Source organism: Zosterops lateralis (genome assembly GCF_965231275.1).
Source record: "Zosterops lateralis genome assembly, chromosome: 15".
Classification (NCBI taxonomy): domain Eukaryota; kingdom Metazoa; phylum Chordata; class Aves; order Passeriformes; family Zosteropidae; genus Zosterops; species Zosterops lateralis.
This window is the reverse complement of record NC_139775.1, coordinates 7,154,083-7,181,595: the sequence shown is the minus strand read 5'-3', so window position 1 is coordinate 7,181,595 and position 27,513 is coordinate 7,154,083. Positions and strand designations below refer to the sequence as shown.

General features: G+C 55.1%; 3 protein-coding genes across 3 annotated transcripts; 2 read left to right on the top strand and 1 right to left on the bottom strand.

Annotated features, from left to right (window-relative positions):
- Nucleotides 1-44: 44 nt before the first annotated feature.
- Nucleotides 45-4,844, bottom strand: EARS2 (glutamyl-tRNA synthetase 2, mitochondrial; the record flags this gene model as incomplete). Its single annotated transcript, XM_083872177.1, has 9 exons — nt 45-728; nt 1,033-1,168; nt 1,427-1,557; nt 1,661-1,814; nt 2,102-2,210; nt 3,017-3,489; nt 3,767-3,956; nt 4,106-4,261; nt 4,706-4,844. 9 exons carry the CDS (start codon nt 4,842-4,844, stop codon nt 645-647), a joined length of 1,572 nt encoding a protein of 523 aa, XP_083728303.1. The 3' UTR covers nt 45-644.
- Nucleotides 4,845-5,616: 772 nt separating this feature from the next.
- UBFD1 (ubiquitin family domain containing 1) lies at nt 5,617-16,269 on the top strand. Its single transcript, XM_083872886.1, has 6 exons — nt 5,617-5,869; nt 5,949-6,157; nt 7,152-7,217; nt 7,418-7,523; nt 10,533-10,615; nt 11,827-16,269. The coding sequence occupies exons 1-6, from the start codon at nt 5,620-5,622 to the stop codon at nt 11,935-11,937; spliced, it is 825 nt and encodes a 274-aa protein (XP_083729012.1). The 5' UTR covers nt 5,617-5,619; the 3' UTR covers nt 11,938-16,269.
- Nucleotides 16,270-17,228: 959 nt separating this feature from the next.
- ERN2 (endoplasmic reticulum to nucleus signaling 2) lies at nt 17,229-27,275 on the top strand. The gene is made up of 22 exons (XM_083872181.1): nt 17,229-17,338; nt 19,564-19,681; nt 20,008-20,041; nt 20,574-20,646; nt 20,748-20,820; nt 20,934-21,056; nt 21,142-21,243; nt 21,473-21,734; nt 21,839-21,917; nt 22,019-22,169; nt 22,517-22,638; nt 22,794-22,970; nt 23,066-23,315; nt 23,556-23,646; nt 23,813-24,002; nt 24,156-24,255; nt 24,404-24,603; nt 25,196-25,343; nt 25,455-25,582; nt 25,775-25,898; nt 26,154-26,221; nt 26,300-27,275. Exons 1-22 carry the CDS (start codon nt 17,240-17,242, stop codon nt 26,489-26,491), a joined length of 2,904 nt encoding a protein of 967 aa, XP_083728307.1. The 5' UTR covers nt 17,229-17,239; the 3' UTR covers nt 26,492-27,275.
- Nucleotides 27,276-27,513: the final 238 nt, after the last annotated feature.

The window sequence follows — 27,513 nt, the reverse complement described above, 5'->3', positions numbered from 1 at the left end:
CCCCCCTCGGCGTGCAGAGTATCGGTGAGAACGGAATCATAGTCACCACATTAATTTAATAATTAAAAGGGCATCAGACAAAAGAGGAAAAAACATCCAAATCTCCTGATCAGGGATATTTTTAGCAGAACCACGTGCATGACACAGTACCCAGGAAGGAAACCCCCCTCTGAGTAGCTCACTCAGCCTGATAGGACACCAGGGCAGCTAAGAGAAGTGACAGCTATAATATACATCTGTTCATATATATATATAAATACCCTCCACTGCATTTACTGGGGAATTGTGTTGTGTAGCTGTAGGTACCCTGACTGTGAGGCCCTCTCCAAAAAGAATCTGATCTGTTTTATCAGAAGTTCAGTTAGTCTCTGTCCACATGGTCTGAATTTAAATGCTGATACATGTCTTTTTCTCCCACCCTGCAAACCAGGCTCCTTCCACGAGATGACAGCAGGACGGAGTTGAATCTGGACTTGGTTCCTCTCCCAGACAAAGTGGTTTGTGCTTAGCGCAGGTTTGTACAGACGTGGGACCAGCACAGACACCTGCCTGGCCTGAAGCCCAGCTGGTCTGATCAGAGATGATCACACAGGTGCCACCCACTCCATCCAGTGTGAGGTCTGGCAGCGTCACCGATGTCCTTGTCAGCTGGACAGTGCTCTGCGTATCCGGCCACACACCTCCTCAGCTCCCAGAGTCACCATCATCTCAGCAACACTCGGGCCGTGCTGCAAACACAGAGCGACTCACTGAACACACAAGAACTGAAATGCCCCAGAATGTGTCTGTGCATCAGGATGACTGAATTGACAGAGTGCTTGGTCGCTGCCAGACTGAGAGGGGGTTATTAGCAGCTCAAACAAAGCCTTGGGGTTCTTCTCCCCCTGAAGGCAAATGCCAGCTCTGGTCAGAGCGACTTGAAGAATTAGCACCAGAGCTGAACCAGGATTATTCTTTGAAGAACGTTTGTAAAACTTGGGTTTGAACTCTGTGAAAGCACTTTGCACATAATCTCAGAACTGTTCTTTTTACCTGGCGCCCGCTGAGCACCAAGCGGAGGAGCTGCATCATGCTGCTGTACTTGGTAGCTCTGGTTTGCTTCTGGAGACTTCTCAGGTCTTTGTTCAACTCCTCCACAGTCAAAGCAGCTGCCTGCCTTGTCATGAGCCTTTAGGAAAGAAGGTGTCCTTACACTCTGGGGACTTGAAAACCACAGGATTCCTACCTCACCCCTGCCCTATGCCAGGGCTTTCCCTCTGCTTGCCAGAAGCAGAGCTCATTCAAAAGAGCAGGTTTAAACTACAAAATTATGCCACAGACCTGGAAAACCACAGGAAAAGCAGTAATTCTGATTGTTTAAGAATACAGTTTTCAGAGATGAGGAGCCATTGCTGCCACTACTCAGCTCAGACAGCAGCACACTTACCCTAAGACTAGTTTTCCTATTTCATCTACTTCTGCAGAAATTGTTTGTAGCTGCTGCCGGGACACAGAGGGCCTGACCCACAGGTAAGAGTAATCACTCGACACCAGATTCTTCAGGAGGCTTATGTGACCCTGGGGAGAGAAAGCAAAGCTGGCAGAGCAGAGGGCTGTGCTGTGGAGGAAGCAATTCCTCAGCTTGGAGGATGGTGGCACAGTGCTCTGCCACTACTCGTACTTTTCTCAGCAGGAGGACTCGCTCCACATAATCATTTTCCAGAACATCTGGATCCACTTGCTGATCCCCATAGACGAGCTCCACCAGCCCCTGCAGCTCCTTAATGAGCTTCTGGCGCAGCCCTTGGTTCTCAATGTGACGGATGAGGTGAATCCTGTAACAGAGAAAAGACCTGCTTTGGCATTGCTTTGGGTTACATTGGATCACCCCAACCAAATTTCACAGAAGTCACAGAATATTCTGAGTTGGAAGGAATCCTCAAGGATCATTAAGTCCAACTCTTAGGGAAACAGCCCATCTGAAGACTGAACCCACAACTTTGGCATTCTTAGCACCACGCTTGATCCAACAAACAAAACCTCCAGCCAAAGCCAAGTGCTAGAAATAAATTCTCACTGACATGGTGCTTACTACATTTTAAAGCTACTGCTAATTTTTTACCTGTTGAATTCTGGGAGGGCTTCAAGGTCCAGGAGAGCAGAATGGGTTGTAATTCTGCCTACTTCAAACTGGGAGATCAGCTCCTCCAAAGTCCTCCCCATCTGCTTCTCTGCAACACAACCCAAAGGGAATGCCAGGGCACTGTGCTCCCGCACAGAACGACTGCGCTCCTCTCCGCACGCCTCGGGGCTGGCAGCACACTGAGGAGAGGTGACACAGGACAGCCACCTGTGCAGTGCCAGCAGCAGCAGGGATGTCCCCTGGCAGGCATGAAGGAACTGGCAGCAGGCACACATGGTATGCTGCCCTGTCCCCAGAAGCCTGCTCTGCTGGCAAGGCACTGGGGACATTCTGCTTGGCTCTGCCACCTTCCTCAGTGGAACACCTCCCCCTCAGCTGGCCAAAGGGAAGTCACACTCAGCCAGGAGGCTGCACTGCCCAAGGAAGGTTTCATTCCCCAGCAGAGTTCTCAGAACACAAGTTAATTTGAGATCCCCACACAGCAAGAACCACAAAAGGAGACATTGACTCCACTCTTCATGGTCTGTCAGGTTAAAGGAAAAGTGGCACAGGTGTCAGACAACACTACAATTATTAACCACAGAATGCAAGTTTACCCAAGATTTCACAGACAGTTTCTCAGCCACAAAGTGAGGGTTTTCTCAAGGGAGAACCCATTAAGCACCCGACTCAATTTTAATGGCTGTACAGCAGCAGAAAGATTTCCACCATTCCAGCTCCTTCCACAGGAGCTCTGTGGAAGGGCTGGGGGCACCTCAATGACTGACTGGTTACGTGACACCAATTCCCTGACCCCTTCAAACACTGATAAAGTTCTCAGCTATTAAAATAAACCCAGCCCATGCCACAGAGCCAGCAAAAAGTGACCTGGAAGATAGGAGGCTGTGGTGTTACCTGTGAACCCCGAGCCGCAGTTGGTGACAATGTCCAGCAGTGCCTCTGGCAGGAAGCCATCCCGAGCAAAGCGCTCCAGGAAGATGTCCCCCTGCCTCTTGGACAGCTTGCCACCGTCCTTGTTCAGCAGCAGCGGGAGGTGGCCAAACTGAGGGGGCTCCCAGCCAAAGGCTTTGTAGAGAAGCAGGTGCTTGGAAGTTGAAGCCAACCACTCGGTCCCACGCAGAACGTGGGTGATGCCCATGTAGTGGTCATCTACCACATTTGCCAGGTGGTATGTGGGGAAGCCGTCCCCCTTGAGAATCACGGGGTCACCTTCCACCTCAGCCACCTCGTGCTTGTTCCAGCCATAGACCAGGTCCTGGAAGGGTTCCACCCCCTTCTCCAGGCGGAAGCGGATGACGCAGTCAAGGCCCTGTGACAGCTTCTGGGCCACTTCCGCGGGCGTCAGGTGCCGACACCGGTTGTCGTATCTTTGGGAGATGAGAATGAAGGTTTCTGTTCAACACAGGCCAACACCATGAGCCGTTTTTACACTCCCCAAACTCTAAGCAGACGCCTGAATTTTAGCTGTAAGCCACCCACTATGTATCCAGTCAAACAGCTCAGCTCTGGAGGGCGACACGCACGTTCTCTCTTTACAGGCAGCAAGGCACAATCCTCACAATCCCACTGCTGCAGGACTTTGTGCACAGCCCCGAGGGACATGCAGGGACAGGGACAGGGTCAAGGCCAGGGCCAGGGACGTACCGCGGGGTCTGCTGGCTGCGCAGGGCGTCCTTGCGGAGCAGCTGCAGGCGCTGCGGGCTGCAGAAGCAGCGGTAGGCGGCCCCGCTGGCCAGCAGCGCCTCGCCCGCCCGCCCGTACAGCTCCAGCCTCTGTGACTGCACATACGGCCCGGCAGGGCCGCCACGCCCGGGGCTCTCGTCCGGGGGAATACCTGCAACATCGGCACGGCAGCGGGTGAACAGCCGGGCTGCCAAAACAGCCCAAAGGCAGAGGCAAACCCACCCTCCGGCTGAGTACTGTTAGCCAATAAAGGAAGGAAAAGGGTTTAGTAGGTGAAAAATGAAAGATGTTTCTAAATACCTGCCCAATCCAACATATCTTCTATTCCTTCTGCAGCTCCGGGCACCACCCGATTCTGATCTGTATCCTCCACTCTTAAAATAAAAGTCCCTTGGTGTTTTTTGGCAAAGATGTAATTGTACAAAGCGGTCCTAAGACCACCTAAATGCAGAAAACCTGTAATCGTGGAGAAATCGGAGAATGCGGTCACGAAGAAGGCTCAGGGGAGATTTCTAAATATGAGCTGGAAGGGCGCTGGATGCTGCCTGTGGTGGCAGCATCACCGAGGGGGGAGTTGCACCGAACGAACACAGCTCCGGGGGCACCGGCTATGAAAATAACTTAGGGATCACTACACCCAGGAACAGAGTCCCTGAAGCGACCTGGAAATCCCTTACAAGCTGTAACATGCCAGGAACACCACGGTACATCGACAGTGACCCCGCCCGACCGGGAGGGCACCGGGACACGCTAGAAGGGCGAGCCCGGGAGCTCTGGCAGGAGCACTCCGGGAAGCGAGCAGCCCCTCCAGAGTCCCAATTGATGCTTTCCAACCCAAAGCCCCGCCCCCGCCGCAGCGGAGCCCCGGGAATAGGGGCGGGGCTGCCGAGGGGTCGGTACCTGTGGGGCTGGGCCCGAACCGGACCCGCGGCCCCCGCTCGAGGCCGGGCCCGGGCCCGGGGCTAGATGCAGATCCCGGTTGCGGTGCCGGTGCCGGTCCCGCCGCCGCACAGCGCAGCGCGCGCAGGGCTCGCGCCATCCCGCCACGTGCCCACGTGCCCGCGGCGCCGTTTCCGCCCGGCCGCGGCGGCCAATCCCGCCGCGCGCCGCTGCCGGGGCGGGGCGCCCCTTAAAGGCGCCGCCATCCGCCTCTTCCGGTCGCGCGACGGGACCGCGGTCGCCGCCGCCACGGGCCCGACAGCGCGGGGGAGGTCCCGGTTCCCGGAGAGCTGAGCGGAGGGTCCGGCGGCCCTCCCGGCGGGGCGCGGCCGGTGCTGCGGGGGCGCGACCCGGGGGCCCTCACCGCCCCCACGCTGAGAGGCGGGTGGGGGCGACTACGGGAGCCGGCGCGGCCCAGAAGCGGCGGCGGCGGCGTTTCCCGGCTTGCCCCGCGGCGGATTGTACACAATCATCATGGCTGCCGCCGCCGCCGCTGCCGCTGATGGTACGAGCGCGGCCGGGAGCCTGCGGTGCCGGGAACCCTCGGTGCCCGGAGCCCGCGGTGCCGGGAGCCCTCGGTGTCCCGAGAGCCCGCGTTGCCGGGAGCCCGCGGTGCTGGGAGCCCTCGATGTCCCGAGCCCGCGGTGCCGGGAGCCCTCGGTGCCCGGAGCCCGCGGTGCCGGGAGCCCTCGGTGCCCGGAGCCCGCGGTGCCGATGCAGGGGGCGACGGGGCGGGCCGGGAGGCGCCAGCGCGGGGAGCCGGCCCCGGACACGCTGCGGGCGGCGCTCCGGGGCTAGAGCGGGGCCGGGCCGGGGAGGTGTCCCGTGGGCCGGGATCTTCCTGTCCGCTCCCCACAGGTGCCGAGGAGCCGGGCATGGAGGCGGAGGCGCAGGAGCTGCCCTTGGGCTGCGGCGGAGGGGGCGGCTCGCCGGCGGCGGGGAGGTCTCCGGAGGGCGAGGAGCGCCGGGAGTCCCCGCAGGCGTCCGTCAGCAACGGCGGCGACGAGGACGGCGGGAGGGAGCTGGTGGAGCTGAAGGTGATCTGGAACAAAAACAAGTACGATGTGAAGTTCTGCCTGGACAGCACGGGAGCCGAGCTGAAGCAGAAGATTCACTCCCTCACAGGTCTGTCGGGGCCGCCGCCGCCTCCCCCGCGCCTCCCTCGCCGCCGCCGCCGGCTCCTAATCGCTGTGCTTGTCTCTAGGCCTCCCGCCGGCCATGCAGAAAGTTATGTTCAAGGGACTTCTGCCAGAGGACAAAACGTTGCGGGAAATCAAAGTTACAAACGGAGCAAAAATAATGGTTGTGGGCTCTACCATCAACGATGTGTTAGCAGTAAATACACCCAAAGAAGCTGCTCAACAGGAGGTCAAAGCTGAGGAAAACAAAAAGGAGCCACTTTGCAGACAAAAGGTAACTAATATCTCAATAATTGCTGGTGTGGGGGAGTGGTGGGATTTACAGGCACTTCTGGGTCCTGTTCCTCCTCAGATCAGGCTGGGGGTTCATTTCTAACAGCTCAGCATTGCAATGACTCTGGGCAGGGGAGTGAACTGTTTAGTCCAGCAGGGACTGGGACTTTGCAAGTCTGCTTGTAGTTCCAGGCACAGCCAAGCATTTCGATTAAGAAGTGGAAACGTTTGATGGATGTTAGTGCAAACATAGCCCAAATTAACTTTGTCTAAAACTTAACTAATTTTTATTGGCGCAAAATAATTTGATCTCCAGACACCAAGAGAGCAGTTCCCTCAGCTGTCCCAGCCCTGACGGGGATGTGGGTATTGAATTCTCCTCTCACATTTTGTAGCACAGTGCAGTGAGGCTAGTTTGGTGGTCCTGTAGTGTGGGGGCCTGGTGAAGGATTGCCAGCTCAAGGTATTACCAGCCCTGTACTTTCCTCAAAATAAACTTGGTTAAAATTAAGCAGTGCCTCCATGAAACATGCTGATGGTTGTCTGTGATTTATCACCGTTCACACTAAGTGTAAGTCGCATCATTTCTTAAAGGTGCTCAGCTAGGTACAAGCTGTGAGTGTGGTTTTGAAAGCTACCACTGCTCTGATCCATTCTGGTTTGGTGCTGGATTGCACTGCCAGATGTGGAGAGTTTCTGCCATTCACTGGATGCAGCACTTTGGTTTTATAGACATGTGTTTATGTGTGTGTATATTTGAGAAGGCTGTTATCCGTGGCATTATGTTGGAGTTCTATTCGTTTCGATAAATTATTGAGAATATCTTAGAAGGTGCATAATTAAGTTTGAAAATAACTGATGCCCATGTGATAAATGCCAGTGAACAGTCCTCAGCTGTCTCTCAGTGCCCCTGGGATGTGGTGCGGGGCAGCTGGAGGTACACTGCAAAGCTTTGTAATGTTTCTGTGAAATTAATTTCTGTTTTTATGTTGTAGCAACACAGAAAAGTGTTGGATAAAGGAAAACCTGACGATGTGATGCCTTCTGTCAAAGGAGTGCAGGTGCGTGAACAAGGCCTTGAGACACTCAGAGCCAGAAAAGAGACTTCCCTGTGGTTTGAGACCTTTCCCCACTGGTTCAGTCATTCTTTGCTTTCTTAGCAAAGAAAGCTGGAAGGAATGATGGTCCTTATGTTAAAAAAGTTAGGACCATACAGGTTTTGTGCTCCGGCATGCCCATGACTGTCCGTGTCTCGTTGCAGGAGCGGCTGCCCACGGTGCCGCTGTCGGGCATGTACAACAAGTCAGGGGGGAAAGTCAGACTGACCTTCAAACTCGAGCAAGACCAGCTCTGGATTGGTACAAAAGGTGAGCACCTCTCAGCCTCGGGGATGAGCAGTTGGTGATTGGGCTGTGACTTAACTGTGTGACCTAGAAAAGCTTCTCCTCTGACTAAATCATGTTTAGGGAATGATATTGGTGTTGCAGTGCTTCAGAAAGTTTTGTTTCTTTTTCTCACGTGCCATTCTCCCAGGTCATTGAATAATACTCGAGACTCCAGATCAGTTCCTGAAAAACTGGAGTTCAATGGTGTCAGCAGGCTAATGGTCCAGTGTGTGCTGTTCTTGGCTCCAAATGTAAATGATAGTATTGGGTATTTCTGGCGTATCTCAGAGCAATCCATAAGCAGCATGGATTTGATGCCAGCAGTACACAAGGGCCCAATGGCTTAGCCAAGACTTGGAAGGAAAACTCAGAACTGGGATAGAAACTGAGAATGTTGGCATCTCTGGCACTCTCTGTCCTTCCAGCCAAAATTATGTGGGTGTCTTGTCTCAGTAATGCACAACTGTGGTGCTGTGCAGAGGGGTTGGTTTGCAGTCATGGGTGGTGCCAGGAGGAGCTGGGAATGACGTGGGGATAACATGCCTTGCTGAGGATGTCTGTGTCCTGGTTTTGGCTGGGATAGAGTTAGTTTTCTTAGTGAATCTGTTTTGGATTCAGGATGGGAGCGGTGCTGATAACAGTGGATGTTTTGGTTGTTGCTGTGCAGTCCTTCCCTCAGTCAAGGACTGTTTGGTGTCTCAGACTCTGCCTGTGAGGGGGCATGCAATGAGATGGGAGGGAACTGGCCAGGACAGCTGACCAGAGCTGGCCAAAGGAATATCTCCCACCACAGAGCATCATGTGCACTATCAACTGGGTGGGCAGTTGGCTGGGAGGGACTGGTCACTGAAGGGGGACAGGCTGGACATTGGTCAGCAGTGGGGAGCAGCTGTATTGGGCATCACTGGTTTCTCTGGAGTTTCTTTTTTTTCTTTTATTACTATTATTATTACCATTAGTAGTAGTAGTATATTTTATTTTGTTTCAGTTATTAAACTGTTCTTAACTCAAAACATGAATTTTTTACTTTTTTTCCCTCATTCTCCTCCTGTCCCAGCAGGGCAGGGGGACTGAGTGGCTGTGTGGTGCTTAATTGCTGCCTGGGGCTAAACAGGACACTGGGATTCCCCCACCTGCCAAGGAAGCTGTTCAGCTCCTTCAGTTTTCCTGAGGTGGGCACTAGTGATGAGCAGGAGAGATGAAAGTGCTTGCTCACTGTCCCAGTAAAGCAGCCTAATTGGGTGGTTATAATGCCTCCAGCTGCTACAGTAGTTCCAAAGTAAGCAGAAATCTCAAAAGTTTTTGACCTCTTATTTGTAGGACAGACTTGATTGTGAAGATTTTTTCTGGGCTTTAAAACATCTATTGGTGCCAGTTGCAGTGATTTCTCTCCTAAGTGAAGTGATGGAGCAAGGCATTGGCAGGTGTTTTTAACTCTATAGGTTGGGCAGGGAGATTTTTCTGTTACTGATCCCAGGTTCTAAATCCATGCTTAGTATTTAGGTGATTAATCTCTTCCATCTCCCCCCAGATGAGTTTTCAAGTATAGTGTTTCTGAGATGTTCTACATGGTGTTGCTTAAGCTGTGAATTTGATTCTTTTTGTAGTCATATGTTTCCTGTAACCTGTGTCCCTCCTTCCCTGAATTAGCAGCAGCTTGCTGCCTCTGGGGAATAGTTGTAATTGCTGCCTGTTATTGGGAAAAACATCTTTCTATTCTGAGAAACCCATGACAGAGGCCAGCAGGTAAGGACTGGAGTAAACACAGAGTGTGGGTGTTCACACAGCTTGTCACTTGCTGGTCCTGCAGACTTGGAGCTGGTTCTTACCCCCAGCCCTGCATCCTCCCTGGGCCTCACAGGGGCTTTGTAGTCTGAAGTTTGGTACAGGCAGCTGCTCCCAAGTTGCTCTGTGTCAGTTGCACAGAGGCATGGATAATGGGATTTGTCTGTTGCTGGGATGCTCAGAGCAGAAATTGATTTGGGGAATGCTAAACAAGGACAAAGTGGGGTTTTACCTCATGAATGAAGTCACAGATCTGAACAGGTAGTTCAGAGTGAGGTCAGTTATGAGGAAGAGAATATTTTTCCTTATATCATTGAGTTTATCTCCCTGTGTTCTTTCTGTAGGTAGATTTGAGGTTTTTTGGATCACAAATTAAATAGATCTATCTCAAGAACTCAGAGAGTTCAGTTTCTCCTTTGTGAAGTGTTTTGGGTGTTGTCTGTCTTGTATCCAAGAAGATAATTTTTGGCTGGTGCTGGGTGCTTGAACTGAAAGGCAGGACCTTGGAGTTAAGAGTTCAGAAAGGAGTGAGGACAGAGCTGACAGGAAGAGCTCTGCCCTGGGCCATGTACTTTGTTGGTCTTGTCATTGGCTTTGGCTGGCTGATGTTACTCTGCCATGTAATTGTAGTCTTTTAGGGGCTTCAGTTTGTTATTTGTTTCTTACCCTATTTTCTCTTTTCTGTTCCTTCCATGTGCTTCTCTGCAAGCTGCTGCAGGGTAAAACCTGGCCTAAGCTTTCACAGTTAGCTCGGTGTATCTTTGCCAGCTTCCAGGCTTGCTGTTGAGACTTCAGTGTAATCCTTGGTAGTCAGTCCTGAGTATTTTCACACCTGCTCTAGATTCCACAGGATGAGCATCCCTGCTGCTCCAAGGGGAGTTCCTTATGGGAAAACATTAAGTAAAGCCTGGGATTTCCCATCACTCAGTCTAGGCCCAAATCATGAACACTGAAATACTTCATGTGATGCAGGAGAACTGTGTGATCCAGTTCTGGATTCCTTCACACTGGGGTGCCACCTTGGGGTGTGTGTGGGGTGTGGTGCTGCAGCCACCACGTCCTGGGCAGCAGGTATCCACAACTCACCTGGAGGGCAGACTGTTGACCTGAGGAGATTTTGGCATTAATGGAGGTGCTGTATGAAATGAATATGAAATGCTGCTTCCCCGCATGTCAGAAATAATACTTTGATCAATTTTAATGTAGAGAGAACAGAAAAGTTACCCATGGGGTCCATTAAAAATGTGGTGAGTGAACCTATTGAAGGCCATGAGGATTATCACATGATGGTGAGTAACAGCTCTACTTTCATCATATCCATCTAATTCCTTCATGCAGTGCAGGCTGCTGAGGCTGCAGGTCAGAGCAGGCTGGAGGTGGATGATGGTTCCAGCCTTGTGGAGATGGAGACATGGGCTGCTCTCACACTGTCAGTATTTTGGGTCCATATTGAATGTCTGCAGTTGTGTGGAAATCCGGACTGGTTTCACACAAACATGAAGTGCTTAAGCATTATTTTGTATCTTCTGACTGTGACAGTGTTAAACCAGTAAAAATACTCACAACATAGCTCATGGTTTCTTAATGGTAGTGAGATTATTTGATACCTGGTTTAATTTATAGATTCTGTGGTATTTATATGAACAACAGGCCTTGGTGGAGGTTAAGAAAAAACCAGATTTGATGCTGTAATATCTTTTCACATCTGTAATTTTCTGAACAGTTTGCATTGGATCTAGCAAAGTTATATTTCATCAGAGAACTGTGCTGATATTGAAATTTTGGCTGTTTATTTTAATCCATGGGGGTTTTAAAGATCCTGCTTTTCAAAGTACTGTAACTAACTTTTGATGTTGAAGTAAGTTTCTTTACTATAAGAAGTCTGTTTTCTTCTTTAGGGAAAGGAAAGGGAAATGTTTTTCTTCAAAGTCATGGCCTGCAGGAGGGTGCTACTCTAGTCTCTGTCCAAATACTTGATTTTTGATCACTCATGTGAGAAGAGGTCCTCTTCAGCACATGTTGCAATAAACTTAGCTCACAGCAAGGGCTAAGAGGCACTGCCATGCCATGGTGCCCCTCTGCTGGGCATAGGAGAGAAGTTGAGAATAGGACATTATGTCTAAATATAAAATCCTATAAAAAGACAGTCATTGTCTTGTTTAGTTCCTGTTTGGCTTTTCAGCTCTGTCATTTCTTTAGAGACTCTGAGTTATGTTTCAGGTTGTCTACCAGAATGATTTCCTCATGATCTTGAAACTGGCCAAGAGTTCTTGTTACTGTTGTGATGTTGTAAAAGGGAAGAGCTCATGGGTTTTTCTCAGTGCTCTGCAGCTCTGCAATGCTCCTTTAATTGCCCACCCAAGAGCTGTGTTGTGCCCTGAGTGCTGCAGGGAGCAGCAGGTGGGACAGGCTGGTCTGGTTTGGCAGTGGATGAGCTGTGCCTGTCCACTGGGACCAGCTCTTTGTTCCCGTGTGTAAATGTTGTCATTTTTAATTGCAGGCATTTCAGCTGGGCCCAACAGAAGCATCTTACTACTGGGTCTATTGGGTCCCAACTCAGTATGTCGATGCAATCAAAGACACGGTGCTGGGGAAGTGGCAGTATTTTTGAAAGCACGCTCACCTCTGGCACAGGAAAATGACACAAATCTAAGGACACTGCTGGGAGAGGCCTCCAACATCCCTGGATGTGACAGTCCTGGAACTTATTATTAAAACATGCTAAACGAGGCATGGATGGAAGCCAGAGGTGATGTTCTTTCACCATTAGTTTACTTTTAACTTAAAGATTTCACCATCCCTTTTCTGCAGTCAGCTTCAACCATATTTAAAGCAAATACAATGGAAATCAATAAATCTTAATTCACAAAATATCGTGTGTAATACACTTAAATCTGCTGAGAGTTGATCTTCCAGTTTAGTTTTAAAAAGAAAATATTGCAATGTATTATTGATGATTTTTTACATGGTTTGAACAAAACCAAATATTTTCATAATCTCTCAGTTATCAGCATTAGACTTAATTTAGTTACTTGTTTGTGACTGGGACTTTGAGGAGCAGATTTTTCAGAATAAACTGTAGCAGTGCGCAGCATCACTGTTGGGTGAAGCCATATCCCGCTGGCCCTCCAGGGTAGCTTCCACTCCTTGGTAGCACAACTAATTCTTTGTTTTAACCCAAAGATGCCCTGCTTGCTTGGGATTTTTCCTGGCCTTTTCCCGACTCTGGCAGCTCCAGGTTGGTCTGTGTTTGGAGCAGGTGAATTCTGCAGGGATGTTTTGTCATGGCAGGTGACCTGGTGCTGCCAGTTGTTCTCTCTTGTGCCCGGTCAGTGCTTCACTTCCTGCCCTGGGCTGCTACATTTTGGGAGCGTTTTCCTACTCATGCATGTTGCAGTCCAGGATCATTTTGCAGCTGCTGCGTTGACACTGAGCTGTTGGACTGGAAACACCGTTGTGCTGCTTGGTGGAAGCAGGGGGACACAGTGACACGGACATGAATGGAAACACCATAACGCTGCCTGGTGGGAACGGGTGACACAGATCTCCCAAAGGGAGGGAACCACAGAGACCTTCCTGCCCTCTTTGGGGAGGGGGCAGTAAGGAAGAGAGAAGCTCATATGCTGTTTTGGATTCTTGATAACAGCAGTCTTTTTTGAGCTGGATTTGAAAATTTGTAGTGATCTAGAGTTGAGTGAATCGTACTTTAGGTTAACCATCCAGTAAGTGATGTTTTGAAATGTAAATCACCTTCCAGCTTTCCTCCTGTTCCAGTTCACAAGAAGCCCTCACAGCCCACTCTGTCAGAAGAAACATGCTGCGCCTTGGGCTGTGATGCTCTGTGTGTCATCCCAGCCATCCTTGTGCCATTTCTCTCAGGTGTTCTGAACAGAGCCCTCAGCCTTGACAGGTGCAAAGCCTATAGCAGGTGACACTGTGCAGCCAGACTGGAGCAGCTCACACATCCCTGCTCTGCTGGGGCTCAGTGCTGCTCCGTGCCAGTAGCTCAAACCCATGCAGAAACAGCCTCTGAGGAACAGCTGATCTGAATATGCTCCATGTCCACTCTTCCTTCTCCTTGAGGGAAGAGTGCAGTTGAAGCACAGCAGTGCAAATTCCCAAATGAGTATTTATTTTATTTTTATTTTACTTGAGAGACTGGAAAACACATTGGCTTTCTGGTAGGTTTTGAGGTCACATATTTCCCTGTAGCCTTTAGAGCTTTTAGTTTGTATTTTCTGTTAGAACAGCCATGCAATATGAGTTTTAAAGGTGTTTCATATCCTGCATAGAAGCTAGTGATGTGCTTGTTACTCTTGTAGCTTGAGGTATTTCCTTTCTGTTTACAAGCCAGCATCAGTGTGTCCTGACAGGTGTGGCTGGGGCCAGAAGAGCTGTGTCAGCTCCCTTGGGAGTCCCTTAGAGCAGAGGGGACAGAGAGGACCTGGCCTGACTTCACTGGTGACAATGTAATGGATGAAATGCAGCCATCACACTTGTGATTTCCTAGTTGTCAGTCCCGGTGTTAAAGCTTAAATTAACAATTTGTTACCTAGTGGAAGGTGTGGACACTCCAGGATAAAGCAAAGGGGTGACACGGGCTCTTTCTGTCACCTGGGGCCACATTGGCATTTGCCACCTTGCTGGTTCTGTGATGATCAGCTCCCATTTGTTCCTCAACGTGCTCAGACCTGTCTGTGCATCTGTTCATGTTTCATTTCCTGTTCCTTCACCCCCTTGCTCCTGGGGAGGGCACGTGCCTGAGTTCCAGCTCCTCCCCAGCTCCTGGGGCTCTGTGCAGGACGCAGTGACCGGGTGAGTAGTGGGGACAGGCACTGAGCACTGCTGAGGCCCCTGGGACACAGGACAGTGTCACCCTCTGTGCCAGAGGGGCACAGCTGCTCTGTCCTGGGCCAGGTGCAGCCCAGCAGCTCAAAAGAGATTCAGCACAAACTCCTTAGTTACATACAAAGCAATTTTAAACATGGAGAAAATATTATAACTAAGAAAATGTGATCCTGTTCAGGTGCTTCCTTGCAGATTGGATTTGATTGGAAAAAAATGAATTGTCTCTTTTTTTGTTCTCTGTGCAAAATTTGAATTAAAATACAGGAAAGTGACTTATAAATGCTTTAGTTGGTGTTTGTTGGCTCAATATCCCAGGCTTCTTGGGACCTCTTTGAAATTAATATTCTAGTTGAAATTAGCAGCACTGCTTTTAAGATCCTTTCTCTTTGGGAATGATGTGGAGTTTGTATGTTCTGACATACACCAGTTTTTCCAAGGCAGCTATTGACATTAAGAAACACCCTCTTTTCAGTGTGATAGTGCCACCGTTGCCTCACAGCTGTTGCCTCCCTCTCTCTTGGCTTTGGATTTTGCTCTCTGGTCACTGTGACCATCCCAAGGCAGACTCAGCATAACCAATGGTCCCAGGGAGGAGTTTGGTCCTCACTGAGACACAGTGTGTGAGTAAAGTGCAAGAGCACTGGCTATTTGGAGTTGGTGATAAAGATGACTCTGAGATCTAACATATATTCTGTGGGAAGTTACCAGTAACAGCTGCACAGATGTGAATTTCAGTTAAATTACACTTTACCAGGGTGCTTTCAGCAGTGACTGGTTCCTGCTGTGTGGTTGTGACTCCCCAGGAGTATCCTGGGGTGCCACTCCATATGAGGTTGCACTGAGTGCTTTCTGGGTTTGCTAACTGCAGATTAAAGTACTTGTGAGGCAAATGCAGGTCCCTGCAGGACACAGGTGGTGTTTGCTCCCAGAGCCCAGGCAGTGTTCCTTCCTTGCTGTCAGCTTGGGATTCCCCCTGTCAGTCCCCCAGCTCCCACCTTGTTCCATGACCCTGAGTATCACAGCTCACCTGTGTGCCTTCCCTTCCTCCTCTCCATGCCAAGTGCTGCAGATTTCTCCTCTACTTGTCTCCAGTTCAGTATTCTTTCCTCTGTGCATCCCAAGCGTAAGCAGTCCCAGGATCACTGCTTCACTGGGAATGCAGAAGTGTGGTTGCTCAGCCTGGCTGGGGTTTGAACAGAGACTGTCTTGCATGAATAGCTTGTGTTACTCACATAGTTTCATACCAAGTTTAAAACAAATTATTCATTTCCATTAATGATATTGATGAGGAATGTGTAACTACAGTCAGGATGTTCTGGTAATGAAAGAGAATGATCTGGATTCAAAGGAGATAAGAAACTGTCACCACCACCACCACACTGCTGGTGCCACACACACCCTGCCCAGCTTGCACCTGCTGGCTGGTGCCCACTGCTCCGTGCTCTGAGGGCCAAAGAGGAACAATTCCCTGCTGTTGTGCTGCCCAGGTGCCACGGTGGGGTCTGCTCTGCCCCACAGCCACGGTCCCGCCCTGCCGCTGTCCCGGGCACAGCACTCCCTGCTCCCATCCTCGCAGGGCTTGTTTCCAGACTTCCCTTTGTTTACTTTTCTTCCTTTGTAACTTGGTTTTTCCAGTGGAGCTGTTTTCACCCTCAGTTCTGTCCAGCAGCCTCTTCTCAGCTGTTACAATGAGGCATCTTGTTTTGTTAGTGAATGTCCTTGTCACCGGAGGGGAGCGGGGGGCCAGGACAGCAGTAGCAAGTCTTGTATGAAATGTGGCCATTTTACCTTCTAGCCAAGGATTTGCCTTGGTAGCTCATGGAAGTTCACTCTGTCTTATCCATACTCAAAGCAATTAATTCTTTGGTTTTATATTTAAAAAAAACCCAACTTAGATATTTGTGTCCACTGCAGATTTATTTTAAATGGAATATGTGAGTACCATGTATTATGGTATTTTTAAATAATCTATTGCCTATTTTGGGGGGAGGGAGATGACAAATATTTAGTCTTAGATTTGCACTGCTGGATTTTTTTAAGTGTAACCTTGACTGGTTATCCTGGTGTTTTATTCTGTAAGATTAGTCTTATTAATTAAAGTTTGATAATTAAGTAGTTCTGTGTTTGAGTGTTTCAATATTCTGTATGTACTGAGCTGCTTCCTCCTGCATGAACAGCTGTGAGCAAAGGGTTTGTAGTAAGTTTCTTTGCAGGAAGATGGACCCAAGGCGAAATTCAGGGGACCCCACTCCTGGTGACACGTCGAAGCTGTGGGTGCCCATCTCCCGCCAAGGGGATTTGGCTTCTGCTGCCTTGTGCCACTGCCCACGCACGGGCTGTGAATTACGGGTTGGTCCCTACCTCCCTGCCCAAAGCCGGGCTTTAATCTGCTTTTACACCGAGACTGGCCCAGCCCTGGTGCGGTGTCCCAGTCCCGCTCCCCCTGCACAGCCCCCGGAGCGGGTGCTCGGGACAGCCCCAGGGCTTTCCGCAGCTTCAGCTTTGTCACTTCAGCTGAACGGGCGCTGCTCGGCCTCGCCCCCCTCCTTTGGACACTTCCTCCTCTCCCCGCACCTAAAATCCCTTCTGTGGTACAGTTCAAAGCCCCCAGTTTGCGCTGTCCCTGTCCCAGCCTGTGCCAGCGGGCGGGTTCCTGTCGGGTTTGGTGTCCGGGTGTGTCCTGCCGGGTCCAGCGTTCAGTCCGGGCGGGGGCTCCCAGCGCGGCCCCGCCTTCCCTCGGGCAGAGCTCCCGGCACACGGGGCCGCAGCGGGGGGCGGCAGGAGCCGGGAGGGCTTCGCCCCGCGTTACCGGCGAGAGGAGTTTTCCTGGGCCCGGTGCCCGCGGCCGGGCTGGGGCCGGTGCCCACGGCGGGGGCGGCTCCTCCCGCGGCGCACAGCGCTGGGGAAGCGGCGGGGACGCGGGGCGGGGAGGCCGATGGGCCCGCGGGGTCGGGGTGCGTGTGCGGAGCGCGGGGGGGCGGGAGCCGCCTCCGGGACCCGCCCCGGCCCCGCTGACTCACGGCGGCCGCACGGCGCGGCCCGGCCCGGCCTGGCCTGGCCGGGACATGGGCGGCTCCGCCGTGCCGCGCCCGCGGGGGCTCCGGGGGCTGCCGCCGCCGCTCCTGCCGCTGGTCCTGCTGCTGCTGCCGCCGCCCCCGGCACAGGTACGGCCGCCGCGGGGAGCGGGGGCTGCGCGGGGGTGGGACGGGAGGGGACAGCGCGGGGAAGGGTCCGGGGGGGGACAGTGCGGTGCCCGTGGGGTCCCCGGTGTGAGCCCGCGCTCGCCGTCCTGCGGGAGGGCTCCGGCACACGGCGCTCGGTCCCTGGCTGTGGCGGCTCCCCGCGCTCGGGGCAGGTGCTGCGGGAGCGGCCCCGGTGACAGCGCTGAGCGGGGCTGCAGCCGCCCCTCGGGCCGGGCCGGCGGTGCGGGGGACACCCACAGGCTGTCCGTGCTGTGGGTGAGGGGGCCGTGGTGCCCGCGATGCTGCCGGGGCGTCCCGCGGCCGTAGGGCAGTGGCGTCGGTCGCCGTGCGATGGGACAGCCGGGCTGTCACCCGGGCCAGGGCCCTGCGGCACCCGGGGCGGAATTGTTCTCCATCCTCGCCCCTGGGCCTGGCTGTGGCCGGGAGTGGAGTCCCCTTCCCGGGGTGCCCTCGGCCCCTTCCCGCCCGGTCCTGCCCGCGGAGCTGCTGCAGGGAGGTGCTCCCTGTCAGGGAGGCGCCTTGGGACCCGGATCCGGCTCCTGCAGCTGGTGGCGGTCCAAGCGGATAGGCAGCGTGCCAGGGTGGCTTTGGGTTACACGGATAGAGCTGCTTCAGAGGAGGAAGCAGGGGATGCTGGCGCCGAGTTCCTGTCTGTGCCTGACCGTCCCTCTCTATCCATCCCTGGGGCAGCGAGTGTGCCCCGAGCCCACGGCAGAGCTCGGCCCCGGCGGCATCACTGCCGACCCCGGAGTGCTGTGGGGGGAACCTCGGAAAAGCACAGCTCCTGGGAACTGCCCACGGCAACAGCCACACTTCTGGGCTGGCCAGAACGACTGCTGGGGCAACTGGGGCTGGGTCCAGGGGAAGGGTGGCAGCTCTCAGGCATCCAGTGCTCCCAGTTCTGCCGGTGGCGGTTTATGGGGAGCAGGCCAGGCAGCCTGGCCTTTACCCGAGTGCCCTGGCACCAAAACACTAGCAGAAGAGATGGAAAAAACCCCAGAGCATCAGAGGGGAAGTGGAGAGCCCTGACAGCTGCGGGGGCTCGGCAGTCTCAGTTTCCCCCGGGCAGGTGGTCACGCTGCAAAAGCCCTGGGTCTGCCAGCCTGGCGTGTCCCCAGCCAGCAGCAATCCTGCTTGCATGGCCATAGGGGCTGGAGCAGCCATGGTGGGGAGCAGTCCCCTTCCCTGCCCGCCCCACTGTGTCCTCTAGGCAAAGCCAGAGCAGAGAAACTCCCTCTGACCTCACCTGAAAACTAAGCAAAAAGAAGTGTAAATAAAAGAACTGGGCTGGACATGTAGAGGTTGGTGTGAGATGCATTGTGAGGGAGGTCGTGTATGCTCCTGTGCTTTGTTGTAGCTGAAGGAATCTCCTGGCCCTGTTGTGCCACAGCCAGTCTTGTGCTGTCAGGTTCTGCTCTGCAAATGGTCTCAGACTCACATGTAGGCACTGCCTGGGCACAGGCTGCTGACTGGTCCCTGCTCCACAGCCTGGGCAGGCCCCTGGGACAGCTCTGCCAGCTCAGGCTCCTGGAACAGCAAGGGGACTATGGAGGGCCTGGGCTCTAGGGCTGTCCTTGGGCCTCTCATGCTAATCTGTGGCCAGCCAGGGGCTCAGGAACTGCCAGAGCCATGTGGGTCCTGTGGTGTTTGCCCATCCCTGTTTGCTGACAGGGTGAGGCTGGTGTATGTGGCACTGGCTGAGCTGGCGCTCGCTATGCAGATGCCGTACGTGGAAGCAGCAACTCCTCTTCCCAGGTGAATTTGCAATTACTTCCTCAATGTCAGGTAGCTGAAACCTGCAGCTCTGAAGGCCTGGGCAAGCAATCATCACTTCTCTGGCATGAAAAGTCACCAGACTCGTTTGTTTCTGGAAGGAGCCGATGGTTGGGCTGCTCTTGTCACCTTTAGAAAGGCATCCAGGGTTGTGACTGGGAACAGCCACACTGCAGTTCATCCCACCTGTGGAAAAACTCATTCCAGGGAGAGGAGGGAGAAGGAAGGCTGCTCCAGCCCCAGGATGGCTCTGGTGGGATGTGAGCAGTGCTGCAGAGCCAGGGGCTGTAGGTGTGGGTGATGCTGGTCACTGAGGGTGCAGCTGCTTCAGGAGCTGAGCTGTGCAGAGGACCTGGGCTGGGGGATTGTTCCCAAGTCTGGCTGAGCTCTTGAGAACGGTGTGTCTGTCCTAGAGCCTCAAAGGCGGTGCTGTGACTGTCCCAGAAACACTGCTCTTCATCTCCACACTGGATGGGAACCTCCACGCCGTCAGCAAGAGCACAGGGGACATCAAGTGGACCCTGAAGGATGGTGAGTAGTGACTGGGGGGGGAATTTGCTTACAGCCTGGCTCCTGGAGCATGTTTGGGGTTTAGGAATGCTCCCCTGAGCTGGCTCTTGCTGGATGTGCTCTGGGCTGCCAGTGCCTCCAGCCCTGGGGTGCACTGCCAGCCTCAGCCCCAGCCCCAGGCACAGCTGAGTGTGGATGAGCATCTGCCATTGGTGTTTCTTTCGGTCTGAAAGGCGAACTAGCTGCGTGGCTGAGCTGGGTGGTACTGCCACACTGGGTAAACAGTGGTGTTGTGCTGTCCCACTCACAGGAGCGCTACTGATGTGGCTTCTCACTCTCTGTTTCAGATCCCATTCTGCAGGTGCCGGTGTATGTGGCAGAGTGAGTCATCCCCACAGGCAGCTGGGCAGTTCGAGAAGCTCCCTGAAAACTGATGGAGCAGCAGCAGGAAAGGGGAACCACAGAGGAATGAAATGCCCAGCCCATACCATGGCATCACCTTACCCTGACCTGGTGCTGGCACTTGGCACATGGTGATGAAGGAGACCTGGCCTCTGCTGCTGAGCAGAGGAGCTCTCAGCTTGACTACACACACTAGCATGGAGAGAAATAGAGGGAAATCCCCCTGAAAGCTCAGGGGCAGGCAGGACAGCAAGAGCTCCTTGAGACAGGCAGGGCATCCACCAGCCTGGTGGGTGGGCACTGGGTGGCTGTGGGGAGTCCTGTGACTGACCAGAGTGGAAATTTTCTCCTGCCAAATCCAGTGCTGCAGGTGTCCAGGAAAGGTCATATACAGTGACTCACCCTGGAGCAAACTGTTAAAGGGGATTCTGCAGTGTAGCCACTCTTGTGTCCTTGGAGGTGCCCAGGGCAGGGGGTAGCTGATGTTTTATCCTTCTCTCCTCCTTCCCAGGCCAGCGTTCCTTCCAGACCCCAATGATGGCAGCCTGTATATCCTGGGAGGAAAGAACAAAGAAGGCTTGATGGTCAGTAGGGCTGTGGGGCTGTGGGCATGCTGTGACCTCCTGGGGTGCCCTGGGCTGGAGAGGTGACTCTGGCCCTGCCCCTGCTCTGCTCTGTGTTGCAGAAGCTGCCGTTCACCATCCCAGAGCTGGTGCAGTCCTCGCCGTGCCGCAGCTCGGATGGAGTGCTCTACACCGGTATCGGGGGCTCCTGGGGCTGTGGGGGGCTCAGGCAGGGGCTCAGCTGGAGCTCCTGGGGACAGGCAGGGCTGTGGGGGCTTACAAAGAAAGCATTTTCCTCCTTCCTTCAGGGAAGAAGCAGGACACGTGGTTCATTGTGGACCCCAAGTCAGGGGAGAAGCAGACCACCCTCTCAACAGAGGCCTGGGATGGTCTGTGCCCATCCAGCCCCTTGCTCTACATCGGACGGACCCGTAAGCCAGTCCCGTGCCCCCATCGACCACCTGGTGCCAGGAATGGGGCGCTGGAGGTGACCTTGTGCCCTGCTCCTGTCCCCAGAGTACGTCATCACCATGTATGACACCAAGTCACGGGAGCTGCGCTGGAATGCCACCTTCTCCGAATACTCGGCCCCGCTATGCGAGGAGTCCTACCAATACAGTGAGTGCAACTGCAGCAGCCACAGGAGCCATGGCAGTCGTGGCACACAGCCCACAGTGCTCACAGGACTGTGCAGGGGCCAGGGGTGACAGTGCCAGGGCCAGCGGGTCTCAGCTGAGCCCATTGCTGGGGAGAACAGGCAGCAGCCCATGGCCAGTGGCAGAACTGAGAGTGACCAGAGGAGACACAGCCCAGCTGCTGCATCTCTCATCCCTCTTGCTCTCTCCAGAAATGGCACATTTGGCCTCAAGTGGGGACGGGCTGGTGGTGACCCTGGACAAGGAGAGCGGGGAGGTGCTGTGGGCACAGAACTACGGCTCACCTGTGGTCGGCATCTACCTGTGGCACCAGGACAGCCTGCGCCGCCTCCCCCACCTCAACCTGGCCATGGAGACCCTGCGCTACCTGACCTTCCAGTCCCAGGACATCCACGTCCTCAAGTGGAGCTACCAGTCCGTCAAGGACTTTGCCGCCACCAAGACCCAGCTGCTGTATGTGGTTCCTGAGCGGTGGCAGCCGGTGGCATTCCTGTCCCCCCTGCTTGGCCACCCCTCTCCATGAGGGATGGAAGGTGATGTCTGTCCTTGCCCCGCAGGCCGGCGCTCTACGTGGGAAAGCACGCTGCCAGTTTCTACGCCATGACGTCCCTGGTGCACGGCAGTGTGGCGCTGGTGGTGAGTGTCCCCTCTGAGTGTCCCCACCACCCTGGGGTCAGGGCTGAGCCACCACGGGCACCTCCAGCCACGCCGTGCCCCATGAGCTGCCACGTCCCCAGCCCCAGGGCATCACCCTGGCCAGGATCGACGGCCCCACTACGGATGACGTGACCATGAGGGAGTCCGGGGAGTGTGAGATCACGCCCAGCACCAACGTCAAGTACCCGCAGGGCAGCATCACCTCACTTCACAACCAGTGGCTCCTCATAGGTGTGGATCCGTGGTAGGCACAGACTTACCCATGTCCTGGCTCCCAGACGGTGCCTGGCAGGGAGCAGCCTGAGCTGCTGCTGTGCTTTAGGGGCAATAGCCCAACCTGCTCTGCCCAGTGGGATGAATGGGATTAAGACTAAGTCACCTCGGGCTTTCTGCCCATCCTTGTCCCCTCCCCAGGAGTGACTGCCAGGTACCCTGTGTGGGACCCTTTGAAGCAGGGCTTCTGAGAGTCCCATGAGAAGCAGCCCCCCTGCTCCAGGAGAGCCAGGGCTGCTGGCAAGGGATGGGTGCTGAAACCAAGAGGTGAACTGAGAGTTGTCTCTGTTCCCCTCCTGCCACAGGGCACCATGAGCTGCCTCCCGTGGTCCATACCACGATGCTGCGAGCCTTCCCAGAGAACCTGAGGAAAACCACAGAAACCATCATCCCCAGGGCTCCTCCCTCCAGGACCATGTTCGACGATGTGGGTGCTGAGGGGTGCTGGGTCACTGAAGGGTCCGTGCTGCTTGGGATGGGCAGTGGGTCCCCAGCATGGGATAGGACAGCAAGGAAGTCCCAAACCCAAGTTCCCTGCAGTCTGTGCCTCTTGTGTCACCCAGCCTTGGGTGTGTGTTGCAGTTCCTGGCCCTGAGCAGCCCGGAGGAGCCAGCTGTCCGCAGCGAGGGGCAGCTCCAGCCAGACCCCACACCGGGGGAGCAGGTGGAGGTGTATCCCGAGTCTGGCACCTGGGACCTGGTGATGGCTGGTGTTGGCACGACTCTGCTGGGCGGGGGAATCCTGGTCCTGATGCTCACAGTGAGTGGTGGTGGTGCAGGGAGAGGGACAGCAGAGCCAATGCCCCAGCGTGGCTCCAGGCATGGAGCTGAGTATTCCCATGGTTTGTGTTCCAGAAACTGCAGCGGCAGCATGTGGCCCAGCAGCAGCAGCTGGAGCAGCAGATACAGCTCCTGCAGCAGCAGCAGGAGATGCTGCGCTCAGGCCGAATCTCCAGGGAGGGCATCCCTGAGGAGCCCAGGGAGCTGGGGCTGAGCCGGGGAAGTGCATCAGAGCTCTCACAGAGCTCCAGCCCCTCAGCCTCCCTGAAGGACCCGGCCAATGGGACGATCAGCCCAGAGCCAGCTGTTCCAATGGCTGCTGAAGGTGGGTGCAGGGGGAGTGGGCAGGCTGTAGGGGCTTCTCTCCAGCGATGCCAGCACCCAGAGCAGGCACAGGGATGCTCACAGATGAGAGGGCTGCAGCCCACCTGGGATGGGAGGAGGTGCCGGATAAGCATAGGCTACATAAGAGTAGGGCCCAAGAAATGGCCAGATGAATAGAGGTATCCTCCATACAGAACTAATGCTTGGAGGCTGGAAGACTGCTTTCTTCTCTCCCTTGCAGATGCAGAACCAGGCCTGGTTGTAGTTGGGAAAGTTTCTTTTAACCCCAAAGATGTGCTGGGTCATGGAGCTGGAGGAACCTTCGTCTTCAGGTGGGTGACAGCATGGTGGCCACTGGTTCAGGGACTTATGAGAACACCTTGTGCTCGGGGATGTGGCCAGGCTTTGGGGGTCACAGCAGAGTGCTCTGTGCTGAGGTGGGTGCTGCAGGAGCGTGGCTGGGCTGTGCCCACACAGACACTCCGGGGCTCTGCACAGGGGGCAGTTCGAGGGCCGCAGTGTGGCTGTGAAACGACTCCTGCCTGAGTGCGTTCACCTGCTGGACCGGGAGGTGCAGCTGCTCCGGGAATCGGACGAGCACCCGCACGTGGTGCGCTACTTCTGCACGGAGAGGGACCGGCAGTTCCACTACATCGCCATCGAGCTGTGCTCCGCCACGCTGCAGGAGGTGAGCCCCGGGGCCCCAGGAACACGAGCCTTGAGCACACACAGCCTCTGTAGGGGCTGTTCTCCAACACCCACCATATGCTGGTGTCTTTCCAGCCAGCTTGCCCTTGCCTGGTAAATGAGGCTTAGCTCCTCTCCCTCTGTGTGGTTGCAGTATGTGGAGAGCCCCAGCTTTGACCGCCGTGGGCTGGACCCGGTGTCTGTGCTGCGCCAGACCATGTCCGGGCTGGCCCACCTCCACTCCCTCAGCATCGGTAAGGGCCAGCAGCCCCCTCTCCAGCCCCTCCTCAGCTGTGCTGTGGCGTTTGGGCAGTAGCTGTGGGGCTCGGTAGCACGTGGGGCTGTGGCAGAGCCCTGTTTGCTCCAGCCCTGCCAGGTGACACCACACACTCTCACTTCCAGTGCACCGTGACCTGAAGCCCTGTAACATCCTCATCTCTGTCCCGAATCGCCACGGGCAGATCCGCGCCGTCATCTCCGACTTTGGCCTCTGCAAGAAGCTTCAGGGAGGACGGCAGAGCTTCAGCCTCCGCTCCGGGATCCCCGGCACTGAGGGCTGGATCGCGCCCGAGGTGCTGCAGGAGGCGCCCAAGGAGAACCCTGTCAGTGAGCCGTGGCCTCCCCTGCCCCCGGTGCTCCTTGGGCCCATTATAACTGTGTCTCCTATGCTGGCAGTGGCCTCAGGTGACACTGCTGGGGTGCACAGTTGAGAGCTCCATGAGGCAGAGCCAGCCCAGACACAGACACTGTGCTCCTTGTCAGGACTGTCCCCATGCCCCTGCCCTTGGGGGCAGTGCCCAGCTGTGTTCAGCACAGGGGTTGGAGGGGCTGTGGGTTCCTGCCAGGGTCACACTTCTCCTCTCTTCAGAACTGGGAATCTCATTCCCACTGGAAGCAGCTGCTGTACTGATCCTGGGCAAAGCAGTGCTGGAGCTCATGCTGGTGGGACAGCAGCAGCTACTGTTTGTCCTTTGGGCTGTGGAGTCTTGAATTCTGGTTGTGCCTCTGGAAACCCCTTCTCTGTTAGGGACCTTGGGTGCTGGGGCTCCCTGACCACAGAGCAGGAGCCCCATGGGATGCATTTTCCAGCAGCTCTGCAGCCAACAACCAACTGTTCACATAAAAGGGTAGAAAAGTGGAGGTAAAGGTTTCCCACCCTTTGCCTGAGGGTCCCACATGCCCTGTGTTTTGCAGACCAGTGCTGTGGATATCTTCTCAGCCGGGTGTGTCTTCTACTACGTGGTGTCGGGGGGGCAGCACCCCTTTGGGGACAGCCTGCGGCGCCAGGCCAACATCCTGGCGGGCTCCTACCAGCTGAGCTGCCTGCAGGAGGAGGCTCATGGTGAGGCCCTTCCCCAGTGCCACAGCACCACGGGGAGGTTTTGGGCTGAGGGGCAGCTCCCAGTCCTGGAGCAGGGGTGAGTTCTCTGCTGTTTTGTTGTTTCACCCCCAGACAAACTCGTTGCAAGGGAACTGATTGTGGCGATGATCAGCTCCGAGCCCCAGCGCCGGCCCTCAGCCCCTGTGGTCCTTGTGCATCCCTTTTTCTGGAGTCAGGAGAAGCAGCTGCAGTTCTTCCAGGTGAGCCTGTGCTGTCCCCCGGCAGTGAACGCAGGTGTGCACTGAAAAATGTGCTCCAGCTGCTGCATTGTGGTCAACATGCTCATTGTGAGCTGCTCTTAGGAGGGCTGCAGGGTCCCTGGGTCTCTGTCCCACCTCATGCAGGGCAAAGGCAGTGCCATACCCACCCTGTCCCCACTCTTGGGCACACAGGATGTCAGTGACCGTGTGGAGAAGGAGCCAGCCGAGGGGCCCATCGTCTCAGCCCTGGAATCGGGGGCACGGGCGGTGGTGAGGACCAACTGGAGGATGCACATCTCCCTCCCACTGCAGATGGGTGAGCATGGAGGGGCCAGGCCCATCACTGGGTCCAGTGAAGCAGGTAGGGACTGGGGCTCCAAGGGCTGATGCTTTTACTGGCCAGAAGGCACCTGCTTGTGCCCAGGAGCTGAAAAGCAGGGCAGGTAAAGCTGGCAGCCCTTCCTCGGGAGGCCACAGTGGAGCAAGGCTGGGGTTTGCACTACAGAGGCTGTGGCAGCCCCTCGCCCCGGCTGTGCCCCACCTCACTCCGTGTCTCTCCTGCTGCCCCCAGACCTGAGGAAGTTCCGCACCTACAAGGGGGGGTCAGTGCGTGACCTGCTGCGGGCCATGAGGAACAAGGTACGGCCACCCAGCTGCCCCGCGGTCCTGTCACCTCCCCTGTCCCCGTCCCCTCTCACCTCACCCTCTCTCCTGCAGAAGCACCACTACCACGAGCTGCCGGCCGACGTGCGGGTGGCGCTGGGCTGTGTCCCCGAGGGCTTCGTGCAGTACTTCACCTCTCGCTTCCCGCGGCTGCTGCTGCACACGCACGGGGCCATGCGGGTCTGCGCCCACGAGCGCATCTTCCGCCCCTACTACTGCCACGGACTGAGGGGCGACGGCGCCTGAGCGGCCACGGGATATGCCCGGGGGGTACCACAGCTGCCACGGCCGCTGCTCCCCGCCCAGACCCTCTCCCGGTGTCCTTCTGCCAGGGCTGGGGGTGCTCAGCAGGTACAGGGGGCACAGGGCGGCACCGTGCTCTCACCTGTGGTTTCCTGAGGGACCCTCTGGGCAACCACCTTTACAAACACTCACAGTCAGACTCAGGTGTGAAGGCATTTGGGTCAGAAAACAGACATCTCAGGTGGACATAGTACTTGGAGAAGAAAGGAAAACATGTTGTGTTTTCCCAGGGACTGCCACAGCAATGCCCTCAAGCTGTCATGGGGCCCAGGGGGACATGCACCAGGGACAGGAAGCTTTGTCCCATGTGTTCTCTCCTGTGCCAGTGGCCTGGGGACACAGCCCCTTGAGCTGTGACCAGGACCAGGCCCCCAGTCTTGCCACTGGAGCTGAGTCCTTAGCTGTGCTCAGCCACCCTGGAGCTGGGACCTGCCCATGGCATTGGGGCGGTGAGGGCACAGCCCCCACACCAGTGTGGAGCTCAGCTGGGCTCAGAACGAGGGTTTGTCCCTTAGGGTCCCCAGCAGCCTGAACCTCTGCCAGGCCTGAGCCCCTGGGCAGGTGGCACAGCAGCCCCGGAACAGTTGTCTCTGGGCACAAAGGAGGGAATTCCTCTCCCTCAAAGACAGGCCTATGGCTGCAGCTCCCCCAGTCTCTCCTGGTGCCCAGGCCAGTGTCCCATGGGTGCTCTGGTTCATGGCATCCCATGGGCATGTGTTCCCTGTGAGCCCACAGGCACAGAGAGCCCCACAGCAAAGTTCCTCTGTGGAACAGCAATAATTTTGTACAGTCTGATTCCTGTGCGTACTGGGGTGTGGGATTTCGTTACACTAGTAACAGGATTTGTACCAGAATATATTTATACAAAATGTTATAAAAATTAAAAAATAAAAACTAAAAAGCTTGTCCTGCTTAAAGTGGCCTGAGAGCACCTCTAGCTGCTGGCAGGGAGCAGTGGTAGGGGA

What these genes read in the sequence shown, in the direction of transcription:
- UBFD1 (XM_083872886.1), top strand. Translation starts at nt 5,620, where the DNA reads ATGGAGGCGGAGGCGCAGGAGCTGCCCTTGGGCTGCGGCGGAGGGGGC. An exon ending in CTTCTGTCAAAGGAGTGCAG is followed by an intron (nt 7,218 to 7,417) that starts GTGCGTGAACAA and finishes GTCTCGTTGCAG; the next exon opens with GAGCGGCTGCCCACGGTGCC. An exon ending in ATGAGGATTATCACATGATG is followed by an intron (nt 10,616 to 11,826) that starts GTGAGTAACAGC and finishes TTTTAATTGCAG; the next exon opens with GCATTTCAGCTGGGCCCAAC.
- ERN2 (XM_083872181.1), top strand. Translation starts at nt 17,240, where the DNA reads ATGGGCGGCTCCGCCGTGCCGCGCCCGCGGGGGCTCCGGGGGCTGCCG. An exon ending in CCAGGACCATGTTCGACGAT is followed by an intron (nt 22,639 to 22,793) that starts GTGGGTGCTGAG and finishes TGTGTGTTGCAG; the next exon opens with TTCCTGGCCCTGAGCAGCCC. An exon ending in TCCTGGTCCTGATGCTCACA is followed by an intron (nt 22,971 to 23,065) that starts GTGAGTGGTGGT and finishes TTTGTGTTCCAG; the next exon opens with AAACTGCAGCGGCAGCATGT.